At 42.9% G+C, this 27,992-nt stretch overlaps 1 protein-coding gene and 1 pseudogene across 1 annotated transcript; one reads left to right on the forward strand and one right to left on the reverse strand.

Annotated features, from left to right (window-relative positions):
* Nucleotides 1-595: 595 nt before the first annotated feature.
* On the forward strand, nucleotides 596-2,615 carry LOC123073868 (protein NRT1/ PTR FAMILY 8.2-like). Its single transcript, XM_044496876.1, has 3 exons — nucleotides 596-751; nucleotides 842-1,059; nucleotides 1,132-2,615. Exons 1-3 carry the CDS (start codon nucleotides 634-636, stop codon nucleotides 2,509-2,511), a joined length of 1,716 nt encoding a protein of 571 aa, XP_044352811.1. The 5' UTR covers nucleotides 596-633; the 3' UTR covers nucleotides 2,512-2,615.
* Nucleotides 2,616-22,933: 20,318 nt separating this feature from the next.
* LOC123076069 (heat shock protein 81-1-like) lies at nucleotides 22,934-25,072 on the reverse strand (annotated as a pseudogene).
* Between the last annotated feature and the right edge of the window lie 2,920 nt (nucleotides 25,073-27,992).

Here is a 27,992-nt window from a genome sequence, read left to right on the forward strand (position 1 = left end):
CATATCTTAATTTGGATTGTTCATTTAAAAGATACAAATATTTAAAAAATCAGAAGCCAGAAATAAAAGCACGCAGAGGACTTGCGTGTCCCACCCCAAATCAGCTCTCTTAGAAAATTAAGGTGTTTACTATAAAATACTTTGATATGACAAAACTGTGGTATCTAGTAGGAGTACCTTTAGACTAAAATACTATAATTTTCCAATAGTGTAGTTTTTGTAATACTTTGTTGCCAAACACAACCTTATGAGATAGGCATTACCATTACCTGGTTCTCATGTAAGGGCATGGGAAGGTTCTCATGTGCCGGCGCACTCTGATGAGTACGACTAAACGACGTGGTCATGAAAGGGCATATTTCACACTGATGAAGCCCAAAGTTGAGTTGATGCCGGTCCATATCACCTTATGAGATAGGCATTACCATTACCTGGTTCAGAAAACCGAGTGCCAACAGCTAGGGCATGCCAATAATAGGAAGGCGTAAGTATAGTGGAGTTATTTGAAATGCTCGTGTGCCATGTGACTTGAACCTCCATTTCTTCAGCTGGATATATACTTGTCTTGGTGGTTAGCTCCTCATCACTTGGTGACCTCCATTGCTGTAACAGGACTTGCTCGTCTGAGTAGCCATGGGGGAGGTTGGTGCTGCAGACATGATCTACACCCAGGATGGCACCGTGGACTTCAAGGGCAACCCGGCCCTCAAGAAGAGCACCGGCAACTGGCGCGCCTGCCCCTACATCCTCGGTACGCACATACACACGACACCATTGTTCGTGTTGCTCTGCTTCTGTTCTTGCTGGTGTTCATGGCGTCAAGGTGTTTGATCGGTTGCAGGGAACGAGTGCTGTGAGCGGCTGGCGTACTACGGCATGAGCACCAACCTCGTCAACTTCATGACGGACAAAATGGGCATGACCTACACCGCCGCCGCCAACGCCAACACCAACTGGGGTGGCACCTGCTACGCCACCACCCTCATCGGCGCCTTCCTCGCCGACGCCTACCTCGGCCGCTTCCGGACCATCGCCTCCTTCGTGATCATCTACATCATCGTAAGACCATCGATCGGCCGTCGTGTTCTCTTCTTCTTTGATTTCTTTCTTTGTGACCACGGATGATTTTAGGGGCTGGGGCTTCTGACGCTGGCGGCGTCCGTGAAAGGGCTGGTGCCGACGTGCGCGGCGAAGGGAGTGTGCGACCCGACGGCGGGGCAGACGGCGGCGGTGTTCGTGGGTCTGTACCTGGTCGCGCTGGGCACGGGCGGGATCAAGCCCTGCGTGTCCTCATTCGGGGCGGACCAGTTCGACGAGCACGACGACGGCGAGCGCCGGAGCAAGAGCTCCTTCTTCAACTGGTTCTACTTCTCCATCAACATCGGCGCGCTGGTGGCGTCGTCGGTGCTGGTGTACGTGCAGGAGCGCTTCGGCTGGGGCTGGGGCTTCGGCATCCCCGCGGTCGTCATGCTCACCGCCGTCGGCAGCTTCTTCGTTGGCACGCCGCTCTACCGCCACCAGCGCGCCCGCGGCAGCCCGCTCACCCGTATCGCGCAGGTGCTCGTCGCGGCTACGCGCAAGTGGAGGGTCGCCGTCCCCGTCGACGCGTCGGCGCTCTACGAGAGGCCGGACAGGGAGTCCGGCAAGATGGAGCACACCGAGCAGTTCAGGTTCCTCGACAAGGCGGCGGTGGAGATGCCGGCCGACAGGGCAGCGAGCGCATCGTCTGCGTGGCGGCTGTGCACGGTGACTCAGGCGGAGGAACTCAAGAGCGTGATCCGGCTGCTGCCCGTCTGGGCGAGCGGCATCGTGTTCGCGACGGTGTACGGGCAGTCGACCACCATGTTCGTGCTGCAGGGCAACACCCTGGACGCCTCCATGGGGCCGCACTTCTCCATCCCCTCCGCCTCTCTCACCATCTTCGACACCCTCAGCGTCATCGCCTGGGTGCCCGTCTACGACCGCCTCCTCGTCCCGGCCGCCCGCTCCGTCACTGGTCACCCGAGCGGGTTCACCCAGCTCCCGCGCATGGGCATCGGCCTCGTCGTCTCCATGTTCTCTATGGTCGCCGCCGGTGTGCTCGAGCTCGTACGCCTCCGCGTCATCGCTCGGCACGGGCTGTACGGGGAGCACGACGTCGTGCCCATCTCCATCTTCTGGATGGTGCCGCAGTACTTTATCGTCGGCGCTGCCGAGGTGTTCGTTTTCGTGGGGCAGCTCGAGTTCTTCTACGACCAGGCCCCCGACGCCATGAAGAGCATGTGCACGGCGCTGTCGCTGACAACGGTGGCGCTCGGGAACTACGTGAGCACGCTGCTGGTGACGGTGGTGGTCAAGGTGACGACGAGGGGTGGCAAGGAAGGGTGGATCCCGGCCAAGAACCTCAACGTCGGCCACCTCGACTACTTCTTCTGGCTGATGACCGTGCTCAGCGTCGTTAACTTTGCTATCTATCTGCCCATCGCCAACTGGTACACCTACAAGAAGAGCGCCAATGAAGGAGGTGAGTGATCGACGACATGAATGTGCGTGTTCAGCATCAGGAAACAGAACAGATTGCTGGAAACAAGAATCGGTACTACAGAGCATTAGGGGAGAAAATGGTACTCCTTCCGATCAAGTTGTACCAAAACCAGCGACAATTAATATGAATCGGAGAGAGCATCATTTGTTTATTTAAATGATGTTTGTTGACTCTATTCTTTTTGAAAGATTTAGGAGGAAAATGTGTTGAAATGTCATGTTTAGTTTGGTATTGAAATGAGAGTTGAAAAAACACCATGTCAGGTTTATTCTCGTCACCCAAACACGGCCGGTGACAAAGGGCTTCTTAACAGGTCTCGGATGTTAATAGGTTCAACAGACTTAAGTCTACCCTCCAACCCGCTCACATAAAAAAAATGCCGACCCTCCGACAAATCATTTTTTTACTACCACCAATCTTACTGCAAACCATTGGCCCACCTCCCCAGCTCACAATCGATACACCCACGCCAGTTGCCACCCATGATCTATACATTGCCTGAATGTCCCATGAGCATGGATGCTACATCTCATCCTCCGTTCGTGCCCATGGAGAGCCAGCAAGCCACCGATGATGTCCAGGCCGGTGCATGGTACGTATACAAAACGTACGTATACAAACGTATACAAAACGTACGTACACGTACGTATACAAAACGTAAGAAGGCGAATCGCTTTTTCGTTCCGTCTTTCCAAAACGTGCATGCATGCCTGATTGCATCCTTGTCTCGCTCGCTCGCATGCCTGCTTGTTTTGCCAGCCTCGCTCCTTCAATTCTGCCTCCCTTTCGATGGAAACCAAAACTGATGGACATGCCGGCTCGCAAAGCTCTTTTTACCGGTGGTGGTATGTACCGGCAAGCAATCCACCGCTCGTTTGCATACTGAGATTCGTGCCGCCCTGCTCCGTATAATAGTAAAAATTCATTTTTTGATTTGAATACTATGCAATACATCTCTCACTTGTACAAGCAACAGGCCCACATGTGTACTCCTGTCAGTTTTTGTCATAAAAAGCTATGCTAGTTCCCATGCAGGTGCATTCATTATTTCTCCTCTCCATCTCAACAACTCCATGCCTTTTATTTTCTCTCTGACAATTTCAATCAATCATATATTTTAAACTACAACTTCGTTTTCTAATTTTTATATATATTTGTAATTCTGATGGCAAGAACTTTAGAACAAGACCAATTTTGAATATATTTTATACTTGTTTCACTATGTGAAATAGAATATTTCAAATATATGAACCTAATATATTATCAAATATGTGAAGAGAATTCTAGTGATTTTTATTTCAAATATGTTTAATGGTTATTTCAGTCAGCTAAAATTGATTTCACACATTCAAAACTACTGAAATAGGTCAAATAATATCTGAAATATGCTAAAATTCTAATGAAGTATTGAAATAATATCTGAAACATGATGTGTAAATATGTGAAATTGATATTTTTGTGATCTCTGAAATTCGTGAAATAGCAAAAATACAATTGAAATATGTTTCGTAAAAGACTTGAAATCAGCTGTGTGTTAAATTGAGTGAAATCATTTTGTCGAAATAAGTTATATCCAACTTTTGAAACGAGTGAACTAAGTTTTCCGAGTGAGCGGAATCTGTTTTTTGAACACAACGAAACATACCTTTTGGAATGAGTGAACCCAGTGTTTTGAATGAGTGAAACATGTTTGTTAAAATGAATGAAATCACTTTTTGAAATGAGTGAAATATGTTGCAAGAATTTTAAACTCGTCCAAAATGTATTCAAATAACAAGTTTCACATCTCAATTGAGTGAACACTGTCTTTGAATTGAAAGGAGTGAAATCCGTTTCTGGAAATGAGTGAAACCAATTTTTCCAAATGATTGAAATATCTGTTTTGAAATGACTGAGATAAGTATTTTGAAATGGGTGAAATAAACAAGTTAAATCATTTTTTAAGAAATGAGTGAATTTTGTTTATTAGAAATGAGTGAAATATGTTGCAAGAATTTTAAACTCGTTCGAAATGTATTCAGATAACAAGTTTCACATCTCAATTGAGTGAACGCTGTCTTTGAATTGAAAGGAGTGAAATCCTTTTTTTGAAATGATGAAACAAATTATTTCAAATTATAGAAATATGTGTTTTGAAATGACTGAAACAAGTATTTTTAAATGAGTGAAATAAACAAGTTAAATCAATTTTTAAGAAATGAGTGAAATATGTTGCAACAATTTTAAACTCGTTCGAAATGTATTCAAATAACAAGTTTCACATCTCAATTTAGTGAACACTGTCTTTGAATTGAACTTTTTTGAAATGAGTGAAACAGATTTTTTCAAATTATTGAAATATGTGTTTCGGAATGACTGAAATAAGTATTTTGAAATGGGTGAAATAAACAAGTTAGATCATTTTTTAAGAAATGAGTGAAATTGTTTTATTACAAATGAGTGAAATATGTTGCAAGAATTTTCAACTCGTTCGAAATGTATTCACTTTTGAACTTATTTTAAAGATGACGTCGTCAGGAATTCAAATATATAAAAATATTTTAAAATGAAACTTTTATTCAAAAGATATCTATGAATTAATATCTTCCAAGATAAATAAAATGTTTGCCTTTTTTATGTGTGGAGTGGTCTGACAACATGCATGCATGGCTAGGCATAAAAGATGCATAGTACGGTTGGGTCTGACATTGATTTGACCTAATGGACCAGATACTAGCCAAATACAACACTATACCATTGGATAGTTGGCCCACACAAAGTTAGTTGGAAGCATTTGATTGGTTGGGACTTCACCGGTAGCTACCAGCACCGGTAAAAAAACTTAGTCGCATGCCGGCTGCTCATGCTCATCTCAAGGTGGATTCAGACATACATCAAGGCACCACCAATCCCTGCCGCTGCCGTCGTTCCTCCTCGGCAACTAATCCCGTCCGCGCGCCCGTCTGGGTGTCATGCCACGCCAGTGGACCAAAGCCGGCGACCAGCCTGCTGATGCGCCAGGTACCTCCTCATCTGGCTCGGTCGTCGCCAATGGAGGAGGAGCCACGACCATCCGCCTCTCACTGCCGGTGTCCTGTCCGCCACGCCGTCGCTCATCGTCCCAAGTCCTAAGTCGCACGCGCATCCCGCACGCGGACTGACAACTCTTTCCACTATATATAGAGAGGCTCACGTGGTCTTCGAAGCAAGGAGGAGAAGGCATATGGTGAAGAGGAAGAGGAGGCCGCGGATCAATGAGGTGGCGCTACCCACACCCTTGATCGCCGACTTGTGGGCATCCCCATGACGTTTAATAATGCGATGAAGATGATCCATTTTCACAGTAAAGAATCTCTGCATGTCGCCTCTTAATTAAAAGCATGTGGTTATCCCTAGGGCCGAATGAAGGCTTTCTTTGATCAGGGCGCCACCTATCCTCGATTGTAGAATTGAGACATGCACGTGACTACAATTCGTAAAGCCATTCCAATATTATTACCTTTTGACTTGGATTATTCTGCAAGGCGTGGCAATTGCTTGACAACTTTTCATCCGATTTTTCGATTTTGCGCAACATGACAGCTCATCGAGCAGAACAAGGGATTTATGATGATGATTATTATTATTTAGTGTGCGTGAGGCAGACGAACATCACTGTTTTGTTTTGCGATGCAAATGCAGAGATTACATTACCCAGTGAGCTAGTGACAACGTTTTATGATGATTGTAACCATCTCTTGCTTTTTATTATAGAGTTAGCACGAGTCATGAAAAGTTGCCAAAAACTTTGGATTTCTAAAAGCCAACGCCCTTCTTTCTTTCTTTCTTTCTTTCCATCAGAGGCCACGCAATCAGTAAGGATAGGATGACGAAGCTGTCCCTTGGAAAACAAGATGCACTCAAAGATCAGAATTCCTTCCTTTGTAAATCATTCAAAAATCAAAATCATTCTGCCAAGCCAACAAGTTCCACAACAAAAAAAAGGAATCAACAACATCAAGCTAGCTCTTGGCCACAATTCTTAAGGCAACCAACAAGCCATTTCAACACCACAACAACCAGCCTCCTTCCTACACTTTGGCACAAAACAACCAATTCATCGGTAGGTTCAGACTCACATGCTTACTAACATTCAAGCAGCAGGCTCGGTTCAACTACACAAACAAAACAAGCCAAAGATTTCTCCCACTTTGATCCTATATATGGTTCACAGACAACAAATCTGGTGCGTGCCAACATTTATCGACTTGGCAGACACTACTAGCTACTTGCCCTACAACACAAGTCACCGATCCCCCTTCGGAATTTTAGTCCATGTTTGACGCCACATTCTACCTTCTTGAGCACAACATTCATCTCATCATCCTGGTCCATGTTTGATGACACGGCATGCAGCTTCCTTCCACTTGCCAAGCATGCCATTAACCAAACCTACATACAAACAAGAGAGCTGGTTAGTGCACAACAAGTGTAGATCAACCCTAGTAAAACTATTATTTATAATAAAATCTTTCAGATTTGTCAAGCATGGAGCAAAGAATGAATTAATCAACAGTGACTGAAAGCCAAAAATTAGGGATGGAGCGTGCTCATGATCCTTCCGTGATCTTCAGGATAGCACCGCTGGAGACCGTAGGGAAAGGAGACAAACATATTCATTTGCCTTGTCTCAAACATTGAGCTCAGAAGGCCTTTGGGTAACGACACCTAGAAAGCCTTCAATATATGCCAAATCAAAACTATCAATCGAGTGTGCACATGTTGACCTGCTCGTGGATGAACAGGTCTCGCTCGCATGCACTGCCCCATGCTCGCATGGTGCCGTACTGCAAACCAAGCTTCCTCCCATGTGCACGAGTGCAAAGCCAGTATAGGAACTTGAGTATAATCTATTAACTGTGCTATACAAATCTTAGAAACACCTCAAGCATACATATGACTAAAATCTAAATAGGTAAACCACAACCAACCAAAGGCTCAATTTCAACAGTAGCTCAATACCAACCTCGCCCCGAAATTCAATGTTTTAATATCTCCTGATCCTCTTCACTGGCTCCTCGTGCGTGAGAAAGCATTCAGTTGGCTGTAGCAATAGAGATGGCTGAGTAGAGGATTTGTCCGCGAGGGACCCACTCTGCATGTGCAATGCCTATTGCTTCCAGGCACTCATGCCCTGCGCCAACCATGAACAGGAAACTAGTTAGGACAAAAGAAGAGATTGTTGTTCTTTGTGAAGGAGCAGACAAATAACAGATTCTACAAATAGTGCTACTGGAGCAAGAAACAGAGACTCCAAATCCCATGCGATTATCACAAAGAAATTTGAATGCTCAGAACACAAAGTTTCCGCTTATAAAATGAAACCATGATGATACAGTGAGGGAATCAACTAAATCAATCATTGTATTTTAAAGAACTCAGAGCTAGTAGCCAAGAAAACAAGAACCCATCCAGGTGCTCGCCTTAAGTCATCCACGGCATCAGAACAACATCACATTGAACAACAACCCAAGACAACTAGCTCAAGTTTAAACATTTGGGGGTAAACTAGGACTTACCAGAACGGATGCCTGGGGTGCGCCATCGGATCAAAGATTTAGAGCCGCAGACATGTCATCGCTCACCATCCTGTCATAGTCTCCGTCCCTCCAGCTTGACAGCCGACTCAACTTCCCTTAGCCAGCGACTTCTAGGTCTTCCCCCTTCAGCTCTGACTGCAATATTCAAAAGAATCGAGTCTGGTCTCTCTCTGATGAACACAACACCACAAAACAGAGGTGCATGCAAGGAACAGATCAGGGGCTAAAATACGACATTGTGACACAAAATGGTGCCACGAAATCAGTCAACATAAAATCAAACAAGTGGTTCATTTGGAAATACGATCATGCTGATAGGTAAAGTACCAACATAGACCAAAAACTTGTACAAAACCTACAGTGAGCACAGACCAAATACTTGTGCTATTGCATAGGGCCTAGTGGACTCTTATTTGATCTCTTTTCAAGAAGAGCATAGAAGAAAATACAGTTTGACAAGATGAGTCAGTAGGCTTTGAGATGTTAGCTACCAAATATAACACTTCTTTTAAGAACAAAGACTATAAAAAGATATAACTGTATTGTTCTTCAGAAACTTGGATGCATCAAATTGCTAGATAGTCTATAGCTCTGTTAATCAATGGTTTAAGACTTCAGTATCACATGTTTGATAGCAGTAGCAAGTACTCCCTCCGTTCCTAAATACAAGTCTTTTTAGAGTTTCCAGTACAGACTACATACGGAGCAAAATGACTGAATCAACACTCTAAAATGCCTCTATATACATTCATATGTAGTCCGTATTGAAATCTCTAAAGGGTCTTATATTTGGAAACGGAGGGAGTAGATAGCTACAAGTAAACAAAACCATGCAAACGTAATAGGATATACAAGATCAAGTATATTTTTATATCGTAATCAGCAACGGCTCAATGGCCGGACCATCTCGAAGGCACAAGGGGAGAGAGAGGAGTCCAGGGACTCACCAGAACCGAGGAAGAGGCGGTCGTTGTAGCCAAACCGCTGAGACTTCCAGGTCTTCTTTTCCTTTAGCTATAATCTCCTGTAACATTCAAACAACAGAGTCAAACCTCTAACACAACACAACACGAAATAGAGGTGCATGATGACAAAATATAAGCGAGAAGGTCATGCCTCTATGAAGAACAGAACCGTTGAGTCTACCATACAGGAATGGTCAGAAGGTCACAGCCCAAATTAAACTATTGCAAGTTTTATTGGCTAACGACAGCTTTACTTGAGTTGTTCATTGTGTGACTAGTGCATCAAAACACAAAAAATGAACGTTGGACACATCAGGCGCTGAATTAGATATTGGTCTGTTTGTTTTTCAGGCTGAGAGCTTGCTCATGGTTCAGAGTGTAACAACTTCGGTTAAATATATTCTTTTATTTAATAATTTCTTTGAATCGACACCTGTATTAGTATCCAGCAATAGTGTAGTTTCAAATGCTAATCTCCAGATGACAAGTCTCATCTATGGCACCAACAGGCTCCAATAAATAGATTTCACTATGAATATCATAAGCATGGCATAAGTATCAGGAGTATGGCATAAACAGATGAATATCAAGGGACAACAAAATTGTAATGCAACAATAGCATGGCTTAAGTATCATGAGTCACAAAACAGAGTTGTTGAGTGAGTCCACAATAAATCCTAGGATACGACAGGTAGATCAACCTCACGGTACCATTGTTCAAGAAAATCCCGATGCCACATTTGCAAGCTAGATAACTTGCGCTGCTTCTTCGTATGCTCCACTACTAGGTATGCATCTTTTGCATCACCATACAACAAGTGTGTACTTCTAAATGCCAATCCGAATGTAAGCAGTCTTGTGTATAGGACCAACATGCTCGAGAATATATTTCAATATATATGAAGATCCTACATGTTCTCACAAGCATGGATAAAACTTAGTAAGCAGTTAGGCATCTCAGGGAACAATAAAATTGTACTACTAAATTTCATTGCAACAATAGCATGGCATAATGACAAGGTTTCACAAAACAGAGTTGTTGTAATTTTGCCAAATGGACAGTGAGAAGACCACAACAGCCTTGATTGTACAACAAAGCAACAGTACAATTTCAAATGCTAATTTGAAGGTAGAGAAGCATTATATACAGGACCAACAAGCTCCAATAAAATAGATTTCACTACAAAGACCTTACAAGTTCTCATAAGCACATATACTCCCTCCGTTCCAAAATAGATGACTCAACTTTGTACTAACTTTAGTACAACGTTAGTACAAAGTTGGGTCATCTATTTTGCAACGGAGGGAGTATAAGTTAGCACGTCATTAACAGTAGAGTAAGCATAGCATCGAACCGAGACATCTCAGGGGAATACAAAATTGCAAATTTTATTGAAACTTGTCAAGTTATTAACATTATTTTTCCACACAGCTGGTTCACAAAATGACATGCTTGATCAGAGAGCAGGTGAATAGATAAGAAGCGGGAGAGATAATGCTGCATTAAGGACTCCACATAAATATCACCTCATGTATGCTAATCTTAAGATCACAAGTCTCATCTATAGGACCAACAAACTCAAAGAAATAAGCTAGTAAGCTATTGACAGTAGAGTAAGCATAGTATGGAACTGAAGCATCTCAGGAGACATAAAAACTGCAAATTTCATTGCATCTCAATAGCATGGCATAATGATCAGGTTCCATAAAAACAAAACAGAGGTTCTGAGTGAGTTTACCATAGTGGTCTATCAAAACATGACAACAACCTTGATTGTACAACAATCAAGCCTACAATAAGATAGACTGCTAGATCAACCTCACCATAACAATCTTCAAAAAGAATCATCATGACACATTTGCAAGCTTGGAAGTCTTGGCTCCTGGGGGTCCTTCTTCCCCTCTGCAAAGTGATTTGCAATCCTCCTTTGATCTCCGGCTTGCTAGTACTAGCTTCTTGTCTGCAAAATGAACAAGGTCGACACTTTGATTGGCCACATACAACCAGCTCCAGTTTTAAGGTGGCCAATGGATACACACACGTTTGCTCCAGTTTCAGTCATCCAAAAGGGATGTTATAGTAATTAGTTTTGGTGCACTAGTTAGTTTGAACCAAAATGGTTGATTAGTTAGAGATGGTACAGAAATTGTAGATCTCCCATTGTTAAATTGATTGCGCTGTGATAAGAGCCAAAAGTAACCTTGTAATGTATGACATATGCTTAGTAATCCTTAGAGACTAAAGGCTTAAGCATTTGACAGTAATAAATAAATGCCCCATGCTATCCCTCAAATAGCTAACTAATCAGAAATGGTTAAGAACATGCAGATTTGCCATTCCTGAATTGCTTGCACTACTGTACCAAGTACTAACAATCAATAGTACTGAATTTCCAGTGAAATTAAAGACTAAACTTAGAGCATCTAAACAATCTCAAAGTCAACATCCAGCAGCGAGGTACATCAAGAACCTTTTGGTTAAAGCAAGTGATTTGCCATGGAATTGTACAAGTGCTAGCTCCCAAGGAAGGGAGGAATCCTGTTGCTTTACACAAGTAGTGTTGTTTACCTGTATATGCATGTTATACACAGGAAAAAATCAGGCAGCTAGCTAGCTAGCAGATAATATCCTATGTTGGAAATCTATCAACCCCCTACTTCATCTTGGACTACTTTTTGCTTCATTTCTACCCCCTCTAAAGAAATATAAGAGCGTTTAGATCACTAAAGTAGTGACCTACAGTGAACCCAAACCAAATACTTGTGCTGTTGCACAGGGCCTAGTGGACTCTTATTTTATCTCTTTTCAATAAAAGCATAAAAGAAAATACAGTTTTACAAGATGAGTCAGCAGACTTTGAGATGTTAGCTACCAAATGACACTTTTTAAGACCAAAGACTATAAACGGATATAACTGTATTGTTCTTCAGAAAGCTGGATGCATCAAATTTCTAGACAATCTATACCTCTGTTAATCAATGGTTTAAGACTTCAGTATCACATGTTTGATAGCAGTAGAAAAGTAATATGGCTACAAGTAAACAAAAGCCATGCAAGAGTAATAGGATATACAGGATCAAGTATTATTTTCTAATTCTAATGAGAGAGAGGTACATAGATAAAAATGCAGTGCAAATAGACCACCATCTAGCATAATTACCACGGCTCAATGGCCGGGCCATCTCAAAGGAACAAGGGGAGAGAAAGAGGAGTCCAGGGACTCATCAGAACTGATGAAGGGGCAGTCGTTGTAGCCAAAATGCTGTGACTTCCATATCTTCTTTTCCTTTAGCTATAATCTCCTGTAACATTCAAAGAACAAAGTCAGGCCTCTCTCTGATGAACACAACACAACACAAAAGAGAAGTCCACTATGACAAAATATAAGCGAGAAAGGCCATGGCTCTATTGTAACACCCCAAAAATTTGACCTTGTTGTATTAATTAAAATTTTGCCAGGAAATAAAAAATTTATTTTTCTGGATTTATCTTTGATTTCCGAACCCCTCTTCTCTTTAATATTGTGAGTTTTTACCTCTAGTGGAAACTTTCCCAATGTATCATTGGACTTGTATGCCCTCTTTATAAAATCAATTCTTTAACAGTAGATTTATTTGCATAATTATTTTTCCATGAGCTTTATTCTTTTAAAATGACCTTTCATAAATTTGGAGCTCCTTTTTGCACTGCAACCATTTGATAAATGCTTTTAAAAATTTCACCAAAATTTGGGGATGTCATGTGAGGTTTCCCCATCACTTTTATGCAAAAATATCTTTTGGTCATTAGAGATTTTGAGCTCTACATCAATTTTTCAAATCTGGTCCAGTAGGTATTTTGCACTACAACCTATTTAAGTATTCTTCTAAAAAAATTTCCAAGTGTTTGGAGATGTCAGTTGACGCTCATAATTCAACTTCATGCAAAAACCCAGTGTTGTTCTTTGAAAAATTTGAGTGAATCATCCTCATCTTCATTCTGCCCCAGTTTGGTGATTTGTACTGCAACCCCATTTCATTTTGCTCTAGTGCCCTTGAGCTTTTTCCTACTTATAGTCCTCCCTACCAAACTCTTAAGTCCAGGAATTTGGGCCCATTGGCATATTTTTGGTGCATGCAATGATAGCCTTTAGTTTCTGCCCAAAACTGGTTTTCTCAAAATCTTGCACTATCAAGTTTCTGTTTTTGCCAAGCTAGCCTTACCACCTTCTTTAGCTCCTAAAGAGACTAGGATCTGGGGAGTTTGGCCACCCCAAGAATTGCCTAGTTGCCCATGGCATTCTGTCGAACACCCTGTGTGCAGGAACAATTTTGGCATGTCCTCTGGTTTGCAGTGTGGACTTGAGCCCCTGACCCATCCAGCATGTCCACTAACCTCCCAGATGTCCCTAACCCTGGCCTGTTGACTGCCAGCCTCACCCAAGCTCTCTAGCGCGCACTGGCATTTCGTCGAACACCTGCTGTGCGTGCTCTGGGCGCGGCCAGAGCGCGCGTTTTGCACGTGCGTGCGCTCGGGTCGACGCGTCCCATCACTGGTCCCAGCTCGCCTGCAGAGCCGCGCCACACACTCGCCCTCTCATCAGTACGCTCCAAGCCGCACTGGCGCCCTACAGCGTCGCCGGCAGAGCTCCCTTGGCGGCACGCCGGCGTCGGCAGCGGGCTCTGCCGTGGACGGCGCCGCCCAAGCCACCCGCGCGCGCCAGCTGCCCCAGGGAACAGCCCGTGCTTATCCACATGCTCGTCGGCACGCGCTCGTCACCGCCACGACGCCCTGCAGCTACAGCGACGGTGACTCGTCGTCGATCTTATCCACCGCCGCGAAGCCAGCCCCGTCGCGCTATAAATGGAGGCCCCGTGCTCCTCCGAGCACTCAGGCAACCCCAGGCCACCCCCATAGTTCCCCCTTAATTAGCCAGCAATCGACGAGGAGGGGCTCTCTTCCTCGTCTCCGGCCAGTTCGACCGCCGCCGAGCTCTGGAGCAATTCGCCGCAGCCAGGCCCTCCCCCGCCAATCCAACGCCACCAAGAGTTTCCCCATAGTCGTGCGGAGCTTCCTAGTGCCTCGGCCTCGACCAAGGACCCCCGGAGCCCAAAACCCACTCTGCTCCCGAACCTCCGTCCGCCGCGGAGCTCGCCGCCGGTGACTTTCTCCGTCCCCACCCGCCTAGCACCCACCGGGAGGACCGCCCCAGTCTGGCGGATCCATCCCTGCCCTCGGGACCCCGTGGGGAGCTGCCGTTCGCCGACGGCGATCGCCGGAGCCCCGCCCCGTTCGGGCAGAAAGAAAGGAGGGAGAGGAAGAACGGTCAAACCTGACTAGTGGGCCCCCTGGACCCACTGTCAGTGACCCGCGCGGCCGTTCTCTCTGTTTAAGTGAAAGCGCAGAGATCCGGAGTACGTGTCCCCTGCTTCGAAAACGTATTCTTCCCCGAAGCGTTTTCCTTTTTCTGATTTTAATAAAACAGAACTTTGACTGATCTTTGACTGGCTATAACTTTTAAAATAAAACTCCAAGTGAGTTGATTCTTTTTCCTACCTCTCTCAAATTTCATCTAGTTTATTTTAAGATTTATTTCAAAAATATTTGAGACAACTTTTTGTACTGTTTTTGAAATGTGTGTTGTTTGAATATTTCTCAAAATAGGATTTTTGGAGAAAAGGCAACCTTCAAAAGTGCACCCCCACATGCATACACTTGAAGGCAAGCATCCTGAACCCTGGCTTAATATTTTTGGATGTTGTGATACGGCTACAACATCACCTTGACTTGGAGCATACGCTATTTTTATGTGACGATAAAAATCATATGCGTGAGTGCATAGTGGAGTTTTCTTTGCTGTGATAAATGGATATGTTGGTGATGGTATTCATCCTCGTAAGCTTCCCTTGCATACCGGAAGGAAGCCGGGAAAGTCGTGGTCTTGGGTAGACACGGGCTTGTCCCTAGTACCTCGTCGGGACGAGTATGTCCGGTATGGCATGGTGAGGCTTGACGAGTGGTAAGTTTACCTGTTAATGGAAATATTTTTGTTATGCTAATCATGCAGAGAATACTTGAACCTCCTGAGTCGGCCGTAGATCGAGTCTTGTCCAGTAACCCCCATACTTGTTCCGTACTACCGCTTGTCCCTGCCATAGGTAGGGTACGGTTCAGTAAGTTGTCAACCCCTGTCTAGCACACACCATACAGAGAGGCCGTGATGAGGGTCCCATGGCCATGGATTAAAGCCTGTCATCCGGTCCGGGGGCATGGGTGTTTCCGGTTGGGACCGAGAGGGGGGCCACCCCTTAGAGCGCGCATATATAAATTTGATCCCATGCTACGTCAAGGTTGTAGCCTCCCCACTTAGAGTTTGGCTTGACAGGTGTTGTGGGTGATTCCAGACACCGGTAAGTTAAGCTGGTGTGTGCAGGTCAGGCGTGTTTTCAATCAAAAGACCGTAGACGGAATTAGTCCCGATGGACTAAAGAAATCCGTTACCCGTGGGTAAAGAGTACACCCTCTGCAGAGATTATACATCTATTCGAATAGCCGTGTCCATGGTTAAGGACTACAGTCTGGGATAGGTCAAGTGTCGGTCTTAATGTGTCTTCGGAGGAAAGCTGCTAAACCAGAACCTTGATTATGAACTGTGACATATGTGGATTATGATAATTATTATTGTGGACTAACCATTTACTTTATTTGTATTATTGAGTATCCCTGGGATGGTTCTACCTCCTGGATACCCATTACAACTATTCTATTATAAGCCCTTTATGTGGTGTCGCATAGACGCCCGACTGTGCCATGCTTGTTATTTCTTTTATCTATAAGCCCTTTATGTGGTGTCGCATAGACGCCCGACTGTGGCATGCTTGTTATTTCTTTTATCTATAAGCCCTTTATGTGGTGTCGCATAGACGCCTGACCGTGGCATGCTTGTTATTTCTTTTGTTTATAAGCCCTCTATGTGGTGTCGCCCAAACGTCCGACTGCGGCATTGTTAATTTACTTGCACTTTTTTTCGAGGAGTCATTTCAGACACTCAATCACTACGTTCTATTTCTATATGGCATATTCATATATTACCCACATGCGTGCATCATGAATATTTTGTGTATCTCGTGACTGACGTTATGATCATAGAATATTTTCGGAACATGATTTCCCTTGATATATTATACCCGTGTTCTTGATGTTTTGCGAGTACATTCAAACGTACTCACTGGCTTGTCCCTGGCTATTGTCTTGGCCAGATTTCTTGCACGGAGAAGAGTGTTACGACGACGGCCCCGGAACCTACGCAGTATTGTCAGCAGCCTCGCGAAGATAGGAGTTATCCTGGTCAGCTGTTCTTGTGGGGAATGGAGTCCCATAGGCGCAGATGAACCACAAACCGCTTCCGCCATCAAACCATTAGAAACCAAGTGTTGTACTCATAGGCCACAATGGTCTTGTACTACATATTTTTGTACTTCGCTTGGAATTCTTGTATCAAGTTGGTGCCTCATCAGCTAACAGTAATCCTGGGGCTGGTGAGCACAAAGACCGTTTTCTGGGAAGTTATTATCCCGAAAATCCGGTCGTGACAGAATAACAGAATCGTTGAGTCTACCAACCAGAATAGTCAGAAGGTCACAACCAAAATTAAAACAATAGCAGGTTTTATTGGCTAACAAAAGCTTCGCAGGAGCTGTCATTGTGTGACTAGTGCATCAAAACACAAAAAAAGAACGTTGGACACATCTGGCACTGAATTAGATATTGGTCTATTTGTTTTTCAGGCTCAGAGCTGGCACATGGTTCAGACTGTAACAACTTCAGTTAAATATATTCTTTTATTCAATTCTTTCTTTGCATCACCACCTATGCCACCTATATCAGTATCCAACTACGGTATAGTTCCAAATGCAATCTAAAGATGACAAGTCTCGTCTATGGCACCAACAGGCTCCAATAAAAAGATTTCACTATGAATACCATAAGCATCAGGGGTATGGCATAAACAGATGAATCTCAAGAGACAACAAAATTGTACCGCAACAATAGCATGGCTTAAGTATCAGGACTCACAAAACAGAGCTGTTGAGTGAGTCCACAATAAATCTAGATCAACCTCACCATACCAATGTTCTAGCTTGCCACATTTGCAAGCTAGATAACTTGCGCTGCTTCTTCTTCGTATGCTCCACTACTAGTTCTGCATCGCCGCCATTTCTGCTCCAACCACCTCCTCTTCCTGCTTAGTAAGTAGCAGGACAATAATGCAGCACTAAGCACCTGAGTTAAATATATTTTCTTCTATATAACTGATTCTTTGCATCACCATTTGTATCAATATAAAACAATTATATAGTTGTAAATGCTAATTCAAGGTAAGCAGTCTTGTGTATAGGACCAATAGGCTCCAAAATATATTTCAATATATATAAAGATCCTACACGTTCTCATAATTACGGATAAAACTTAGTAAGCGATTAACAGCAAAAAGAGTAAGCATAACATGAAACTAAGGCATCTCAGGGAACAATAAAATTTGAGTTACTACTAAATTTCATTGCAACAATAGCATGGCATAATGACGTTTCACAAAGAGAGATGCTGTGATTTTGCTAAATCACAAGTGAGAAGACCACAACAGCCTTGATTGTACAACAATGCAACGGTTCAATTTCAAATGCTAATTTGAAGGTAGAGAAGCATTATATACAGGACCAACAGGCTCCAATAAAATAGAGTTCACTACAAAGACCTTACAAGTTCTCATAAGCACATATATGAGTTAGCACGTGATTAACAGTAGAGTGAGCATAGCATAGAACTGAGGCATCTCAGGGGAATACAAAATTGCAAATTTAATTGCAACTTGTCAAGTTACTAACATTATTTTTCCACACAGCTAGTTCACAAAATGACACACTTGATTAGAGGGTAGGTGAATAGATATGTAGCAAGAGAATAATGCTGCATTAAGGAATTCAGTTAAATATCACCTCCTGTATTAGTATATAGCACTAGTATAACTTCAGATGCTAATCGGAAGGTTACAAGTCTCATCTATAGGACCAACAGACTCCAAGAGATGGATTTCACTACAAATGTAATACGCTTTCTCGTAAACACGGACAAATAAGCTAGTAAGCTATTGGCAGTAGAGTAAGGATAGTATGTAACTAGAGCATCTCAGGGGACAGAAAAACTGCAAATTTCATTGCATCTCAATAGCATGGCATAATGATCAGTTGCCACAGAACCAAACAGAGCTTCTGAGTGAGTCTACCAGACTGGTCTATCAAAACATGACAACAGCCTTGATTGTACAACAATGAAGCCTAAAATATGACAGACAGCTAGATCAACCTCACCATAACAATCTTCAATAAAAAATCATCATGACAAATTTGCAACCTTGGAGGTCTTGGCTCCTAGTGGTCCTTCTTCCCCTCTGCAAAATGAGTTGCAATCCTCCTTTGATCTCCGGCTTGCTAGTACTAGCTTCTTCTCTGCAAAATGAACAGGGTCAGCACTTTGATTTGCCACATACAATCAGTTCCAGTTAAGGTGGCCAAAGGAATGTTATAGGAATTAGTTTTGGTACAGTAATTAGTTTGAACCAAAATGGTTGATTGGTTATAGATGGTACAGTAATTGTAGATCTCCCATTGTTAAATTGATTGCGTTGTGATAAGAGCCAAAGTAGCCTAGTAATGAACTCCCTCCGTTCCTAAATATAAGACCTTTTAGAGATTCCAATAAAGACTACATACGGAGCAAAATAAGTGAATCTGCGCTCTAAAATATGTCTACATACATCCGTATGTAGTCCGTACTGAAATCTCTATAAGGGCTTATATTTAGAAATAGAGGGAGTATGTCGTATGCTTAGTAATTGTTAGAGACTAAAAAGCTTAAGCATTTGACTTTAATAAAGAAATGCCCCATGCTATCCCTCAAATAGTTAACTAATCATAAATGGTTAAGAACATGCAGATATGCCATTCCTGAACTGTTTGCACTACTATACCAACAATCAACAGTATTTAATTTCTAGTGAAATTAAAGACTGAACTTGGAGCATCTAACAAAACTTAAGGTCAACATCCAACAACGAGGTACATCAGGAACCTTTTGGTTAAAATCAATTGATTGTCCATGGAATTGTACAAGTGTCAGCTGCTAAGGAAGGGAGGAATCCTGTTGCTCTACACAAGTAGTGTTGTTTGCCTGTATATGCATGTTATTAGATGGGAAAAAACAGGCAGCTAGCTAGCTATCAGGTAGCATCCTTCTGTTGGAAATCTATCAAGCCCCTGCTTCATCCTGGACAACTTTTTGCTTCAGTTCTAGAAAAGAACCAAAAAGTTTTGAACATATTTATACATACAAGAAATTGAACATCTAGCCGGTTACAGTCAAAGTCATTTGGTGCATACAAGGGCAAGATTTGACAGGTAGGGGGGATGAAGGAGACGACGGCATACCTCAGCCGGGACCTCGTCTATGACCTGAAGCTCGTCACGAGGAGGATGGAGAGGTTGCCGCTGCTAGTTCCCGCTGCTCTGCAGGAGGCTGAGGAGCCGCATCAATGGCCAGCAAGAGGGGCGCTCAGCAGGGCATCTGTACACGGTGAGGAACATGTGTCTCACTTTTCTCCATCAATAAAGTACTCCGTCATTTCTTTAGCCATCTATTTCACCAAGAATTGAAAAATAAAACAAGCAAGGTTTGATTGCTAAAGAACTACGGCTCCCATAAGCAACCTATTTTTTTCTTAAACAAGAGAAGGGGCTAATTAATTAAGTAAGCACGGATCATCAGGTTTTACTTGAGATCAACACCATGTCCAAATCATAATTATTCACAAAAGAAGTTGAACATCCAAACATGCCTTATACTAACAGTAAAGATCCGGCAACCAAACATGTTGAACAACTTACAAGAACAACAAGTTCCCTTGGCCTGTAACAACCAAGCCTAGTCTGTCTCGAATGGACACAACACAAAATTATATCATAACAATATTTGAGATTAATCAACAGATAGCCATGCTACAAAAAGATGGAACCTTTACTGGATCATGAACATCAAGACAATGCATAGCGATCAAGACAAATGCATAGAAATCCCCAACACAAAGACTGTTGCAAAAAGGCAAGAACTAGACTTCATAAATGATGAACGGAGCAAAGCAAGAAACTTTTACAATTTAGCCAGCAATCTGAAGGGTCCTTCCATTGATAATAAGCTAAAATTATAGCCAAGATAGAAAGAAACCAAACCCAGTATCATGGTAAACTGAGAAGGGGAAAAATGAGAGAAAAGAACGCATAATTCATAGTAAAACACAAGAGAAGATGCGCCTATACAGCAACAAAGGCAAGAGCTTTGGCGAGGAGTAACAAAGGCAAGAGCTTTGGCGAGGAGTAACAAAGGCAGCTAGCATGGGATATTGTTAAGTAACAAAAGATGAGGTATAAATATTCTTTTACATCACATAACTAGCATCACATTACTTACTACGTCTTTCATGATATAGTAAAGGATAAATCAGAGCACATTGAAAACATGATCAAAGCACAATAAAGAACATCATAAAATCACATACAAGATCGAGCTAAAAATGTATGATGCAGTTAGTGAGTTAGATGCATCAGATCGCATGATTTTCTCAAATGCCCGGATCCTACTACAAACATTGTTTGGATCGACAGAGAGGGGAAATGTTCTCACCTATACAGGAAGCTCACCTAGCAACACATGGATACCCACTTGTATCTGGTTGTCAGAAGCAGTTGGGTATACCTGCAGTTGAGAACATTACATAGCTTAGTATGGTTCCAAAACAATATGAACTTAGCAACCAGGCTATATAGATCAGTTGAACAAATAATCCAAAGTTCAATAGTTGAATAACAGACAAACATGATTATAGAAGGAGTCATCACCATCTACCAACGACTCGAAACAAAGCCATCACATAAACATCTCAAGTAAGATGATGATAGAAAACAGAGGAAGGTCAGTGATATGACACCAACGAAAGGAAAAGAACATGCAACACCATATAAACTGGTGGAGCAACCAAACAGTGTAAGGAATCATCATATCGACCAACCCAAAATATAAAACAAAAGCTATGTTCTGGAGAAGATGACATACATCATCATCTAAGAACAAAATAAACGTTGCCTAGCAACTACACTACACATTTCGTGGTAAAAGGGCTCTAAATCAGATCATCTAGTCTGGTACACAATATCAACTAGAAACAAACAAGTTCATCCAGTACCACAGTTATTCATCAAAATCTAGAAACCAAACAACATGACCCAGCACAATAGCATGATTTATTGAGAACCGGTTGCTCAAATACTAGTCAATCAGCACAAAGAACACTAACCCCAGCTTGATGGCTTTGACAAGCACATATAACATGCCTTGGTCAAAGGGCTCGAAAGCTAGGTCCCATAGCATAGGTGGGGTAGAGCGAGCATTGGGGAAAAGAGTGAACTTACGAATGGTTGTAGCTAAGGGCGTAGAACATTGTCGTCGATGTGACATGGTGGGAGGCCCACTACAGCATCCTCTTTGTCAAACTGATGGAATAGCCTTGCCAGCAAAGTACTTCCACTTGCATTTCGTTCTCAGCAGCAGTTGGGAACACCTGTAGTTGAGAACATTCATGGATACTACAAATCAGTTGAACAACAATTGAAGAATAACAAACAACCGTGACTATAGCAGAGGAGTCATCGCCATCTGCAAATGACTCGACACAAAGCCAACACATAAACATCTCAAGTAAGACAATGATAGTGAATAGAGGAAGATCGGTGATATGCCACTAACAAAATGAAAAGAACATGCAACACAATATATAGCTACTGAGCAACCAAACAGTGGTATTAATCATCTTTTGGACCAAACCAAAATATAAAACAAAAGCAATGTTCTGTAGAAGATAGAATCCATCATCATCGAAGAATAAAATACACGCTGTGGAGCACCTACGCTACACGTTCCTTGGTAAAAGGGATCTAAATCAAATCATCTAGTCTGCTACATAGTAACAACTAGAAACAACCAAGTCCATCCAGTACCACAGTTATTCATCAAACTCTAGAAACCAAAACACCACGACCCAGCACAATAGCATGATTAATTGAGGGCCAAAAATAGTACTACACTACTATAACAAATTATGTCCAACGGCACATTAACCAGTTGCGCAAATGCTAGTCGATCATCAGAAAAAACACTCACCCCAGATCGATGGCTTTGACAAGCATATATAACATGCCTTGGTAAAAGGGCTCGAAAGCTAGGTCTCAGCAAGGTGGGACAGAGGCGGCATCCAGGAAAACCATGACCTGAACAGAACTGTTCTAACCGAGAACGTACAACACTGCCATCGACGTCGCACGGTGGGAGGCCCACTACAGCATCCTCTTTGACAAATTGATAGAATAGCCTTGCCAGAAAAGTACTTCCACTTGCATCTAGTTGTCAGCAGCAGTTGGGAACACCTACAGTTGAGAACATACATAGCTTAGTATGATGCCAAAATAATATGGACATAGCAAGCAAGCTAAATAGATCAGTTAGCAAAAGAACTACATACTACAATTCATCATCTCAGGAAACAGCTAAATAGGCAAGGCAGTTCGCCGACATCGAAAACTTATTATCGGCATCATCATCACGCAGGTCCATGTGCAGTTAGTAAAACCGTGGGGGTGGGAGGTACTGACCCACGTCCATAGACCCCAATTAGTCCACAACATCCTCCGTCTTGTTGGGCTTCGATAGGAGGTACCAGCCCAGGGCACACAGGCCGGCAGGGGTGCCCGCTAGGACGATATAGTTCATGTTTGTGTGCATGATTGTGAAGGTGGACTTGGTCTTAGGCAGTGGCAAAAACCTCGATCTGTGGTGTGGCCCTTGGTGCTGGCCGGATGCCGACGAGGTCGAACTCGCCCAAGAGCTTGCTGTCAGTTGCCATCTCACGCTCAACTTGCAACACACTGCATCAGAAGCAGTTGGAAACACCTGCAGTTGAGAACATATATAGCTTAGTATGGTGCAAATATGGACATAGCAAGCAAACTAATATAGATCAGTTGAAAAAATAATCCAAAGTTTAGTGGCGGAATAAAAACAATCAATACTACAGTAGAGGTGTCATCACCATCTACCAATGACTCGACACAAAGCCATAACATAAACATCTCAAGTAAGACAATGATATCCAACAGAGGAAGATCAGTGATATGCCACCAACAAAATGGAATGAACATGCAACACCATATATAACTGATGGGGAAACCAACATCATAGTACTTCAAAACCACTATTATACTAGTTCGGGATTATATAGGACTAATAAATTATTCCAGCATGCAAACAGAAAAGGCACAAATTTACAACTTTGCTGCCAGCAGAAACAACTCGAGTTTCACCAGCACTGAATCTCTCTACAGAACCCTCCCAAAACTAAGCATCATTAATCAACAAAACCAGGTAAATCCTTCCCTCTACAACCCCAGACCCAGAGCATCGAAACAAAATACGACATGAACAACATTTCAGTCTAATAGTACATTCATAGAATCATGGAAATTCTGAACAACCAACAAAAACTACCAAGGCTATCCAGAACATATTAAGCATGAGCAAGGTAAATAGGGACGAGACTTGTGTTGTGCTGTACCTGATCGTCCTTGAGGTAGGCGATGATCTTAGTACCCCTCCCAAGGGGATCTCCAGTATTATCACGTCATGGTGAAGAAGCCACCAGCCTGGGACTCCCAAACATACTGCTCATTTTGTTGTGCTTGTTGGTCAAAACAACTCTCTCAGCAACAAGGTAAGCAGAGTAGAAACAGACCAAACTGATCAATCAGTCATGGGCACGTTGGCACGAGCAGCCAGAGCCACCATGAAATCCTTCGTGCCAGATCTTGCAATGGTACCAATGTTGTTCATGAGGTCTAACTTGGCCATACCAATACCGCTATCGATAAACGTGAGTTTCATCATGGCCTTGTCAGGGACAATGTGGACGTATAGCTCCGGTAGAGCATCTAGCTTGCTCTTGTCAGTTAGGCTGTCAAACCAGATCCTATCCAACACCTGTCACAATTAACAAGTCAATATGGCAAACATAACTGGAAGTTTTGAGACTAATAATTCATTACAGTAGAATCAGCCTGATAAAAAATGATCGACAAATACTAGTTGAAAAGATTAGGAGATTAATCCTTTTATTTTCATAATCCATGGTCGTCTGTCCACTTGCATAATTAATCATTTTTTAGTTGACTTGCATAATTAACCTAATGTAACAGGGATGGTAAAGTAAGACTAGTAAGAGCAGGGCAATAGATAAATCCGAGTATGAAAAAGGGGTGCTACTGCTGCTGCTAGCGCTAGGTGGTTGAGTTGCAACGCATATGCATACGCATACACATCCGATTACACCTATCTAGCTGCGCCACCTCTGCGGCAGATCTGAGATGCTACGCTGTTGAGCAGACCTACAACATGGTAGTCGATCAAACTGAATACGTACAGAGCTGAATGCTTCGGTCCATGGGTTGGTTAAGTTTGATAACTGGGTCATTCTAAAACTTTGAGATTGTTGGATTTGGTTTGGGTTCAAGGAAAATAAGCTTCTTACTATTAGTCATATATATGCTTTTCAACTATAACAATCCAATAATTGCTGGTTATATCTACTCACAGCAGAGTTCACAATGCTCGGTTCCTTTATTTTAAGCATGGAGCCACATGAGAATAGAATGGAGAGAAAATAAAGGAAGAAAGTGTGCTCTCTGCCTCTCTAAACTCTGAAGACAAAATTTCATCAGCTCATTCTCATCACAGCCGCAGTCCAAGATGGATAACAGCAAACGCAGTTTAGTAAATTATTAAACTTGCTGGTTTCATCAAATAATCACCATCACATATATTAATTGCTATCAGAAATGATAAAGAAATACTAGTTGAGACAAACAAGATCCCAGCCAGCATCAATGGTCATCTATCGGTCCACTTGCAAAATTAATCTTATTTAGTTGACTTGCATAATTAATCAAACATAACACGAATGGTGAGGAACTCAGGTGGTGGGGGTCATCCTTCCCTTGGTAAAGGTGAAACTAGTAAGAGAAGCAATGCAATAATTAAATAAATCTATGTATGATATGAAACAGGGGTACTACAGCTACTGCTAGCACTAGGTGGTTGAGTTGCAACGCATATGCATACGCGTAAACCTAGGATTGGTTTGGGCTAAAACCCGCAGGGGTGCTACTAGCCTACTGCTACTGCTAGCGCTAGCACTAGGTGGTTGAGTTGCAACCGATACGCATACACGTAAACCTGGGAATGGTTTTGGCCAAAACCCGGTTCCCAATTTGGTTTTTGATTTGCTTTGTCTTGGGTTAGTTAGAAAAGGGTGAGACGGAATAAAATTTCAATTTGGTCTGGTTCAGTAGTGATCAGTCTGAATAGATATACAGTACAGAGCTGAATGGTTGAGTTTGACAATTGGGTTCAGTCCATTCTTTGAGATGGTTGGGTTTGGTTTGGGCTGATATTGTGCATAGTTTGGAGCGATTTTGATTTTGATTAGGGAAATCTCTCTCTCCCTCTCTCCTCCTTCACCTCATATAAGTAAGCCAATGGATATAAAGAGGAAACCGACAACTAGAAATCTCTCTCTCTCTCTCTCAGCTCGAAGCTCTTTGGAATTTAGAAATACATTCATTGATGCAAAAACACACGGCTCGGTGGCCATGGACACACAGAACATGGGAGAGAAGACGGGAGAGAAAACATCGCCCTACCTGTGCCAGAGTCGAAGAAGCGCCCACCAGAGGAACATGGCGAGAGGCGCCGACTCGCGGGTGATGTACTACCCCGCGCACACAACACAGCTTACCATGCAAGTGCTCGGACTCAGCCACATTCTTCATGTGTAATTGCTCGAATTCGGCAACGGTAACATCTAATATGTATCGGACTCATGCTGGGCTCCCAACTGAAAAATGTAGAACCAAGATTTTCATTATGAATACACAAAACTGAAGAAATATTACTACTTATAGCTACTCAGTAAGGTCCACAATAGCAAAATTAAAGCAAAGTGTTGTTACTAGAGCGACAACATGACAGTAATAATTAGCAAGGTACAATTTCTGTGGTGCTTCTTTCACAACTATTCTAAACACTTGTTCGCTTCCAAGCATCTACATACTATATAACTTCACAAAGGGGCCCTACGATCAAAATGAAATCAAACAGCAAAGGGCACACATGGACGGAACCGTGTTATAAGGTAGATGATTAACTTCACTATCACACGCTCACTAGTGACCAGGACATGCAAAGTATACATCAAGTCTATGAGCACAGAAGGCCTCGCCCACGGTGAGATGCCTGGACTTATCTCTTTCTTCCTCCGCCTCATCTTTCGAGCATGGTTCCTCTTCTCTCTCTCTCTGTCATGGTTTGTGTGATATGATATATGGCTGTCAAGAAATTACATGTTGCTTTTGATGCTATATGTTACTGATCCGGGGTAGCTAAATTATGCATGATTCTATCGAGTTAATTGCCATTGATCTGGGCTAACTAAAAGTACACACCATTGTTCTGTGATGGTAAACATGCACGGCTTGACTTCTGGAACACACACACATTAAGGTTTCAGACTGTACATCAATTAGTGCAACCAAGCTTGAATATTTGTTTCTAAAAACATAAAATAAGTTGCCACACTTGCTGACAATTGGGCAAATGAGTTGTTGTGGATTAAGTACATGATTTATTTTCACCAAGTCCTGCTTTTGCCTAGAGATGGTCTCTTTCAGGCAAATGTCCTCCATTAGATGTTAAATCCATATGTATGGGTACTTCATTCGGGGTGTACAACAATGTTAATTCTTGTCCCGTGGTGCCAACATTTGTGCTGCTTGCACTCTGTAATAATAACTAGTCACGTTTCTATGAATTTAGTACTCCCCGCATTCCATAATGTAGTGCGCCCGCGCTTCTCGAGATTCATGTTTGACCGTAAATTTAATTACCGAGAGCGGCTGCGATGGGGGCAAAAATTATACCACTGAATTCGTATTTTCAATATGGGTTCAGTGATATAATTTTTGTCCCTGCCACAGTCGGTCTTGTTGGTTAAATTTACGGTCAAACTTGAATCTCGGGAAGTGCGGGCGCACTATATTGTGGAATGAGGGAGTATTAGTTAATTAGTGGCACATTAACCAAGGTTTCTCCTTCCTTAAATTGTTTGCTTGTGGTAGCTTATTACAACAAAAGGATTGCCTTTTTACGGGCGAGCAAATGATTTGGTTCATGAACATAAAGGAACAAAGATGCAATCTTGCTTGCTAAGGTTACTTCAATCTGGTTCATGATCGTTGATGCCGCTTTTGGGGACAACACTGTCTGCCTGTTCGTTCATTCTTGAGAGTTATTAGTTGTTTTTGTTTCCTCAATTTTATCTAGTTAAAATTTCCGTACTTTAAGATTGAAGTTGAGCATGAGTTCCTCAGCCTCTAAACAAATTTCAGTAGGTTGTGTCATCTAGATGCGATGTCGACGGGGACGCTCAGCTTGTACGTGGCCGCGACGAGCACCTGTGCGATGCGGGTGCGCGGGCTGCCGCCGGGGCGCTGGTGGTGGTAGAGCGGCGTGCCGACGAAGAAGCTTCCGACGGCGATGGCCATGACGACGGCGGGGATGCCGAAGCCCCAGCCCCAGCCGTAGTGCTCCTGCACGTAGACCATAACGGACGACGCCACCAGCGCGCCGATGTTGATGGACAAGTAGAACCAGTTGAAGAAGGAGCTCTTGCTCGGCGCTCGCCATCGTCGTTCTCGTCGAACTGATCGCCCCGAAGGAGGACACGCAGTGCTTGATTTGTCTGCAGAATCTGCACC

Source organism: Triticum aestivum, chromosome 3D, assembly GCF_018294505.1.
Source record: "Triticum aestivum cultivar Chinese Spring chromosome 3D, IWGSC CS RefSeq v2.1, whole genome shotgun sequence".
Classification (NCBI taxonomy): domain Eukaryota; kingdom Viridiplantae; phylum Streptophyta; class Magnoliopsida; order Poales; family Poaceae; genus Triticum; species Triticum aestivum.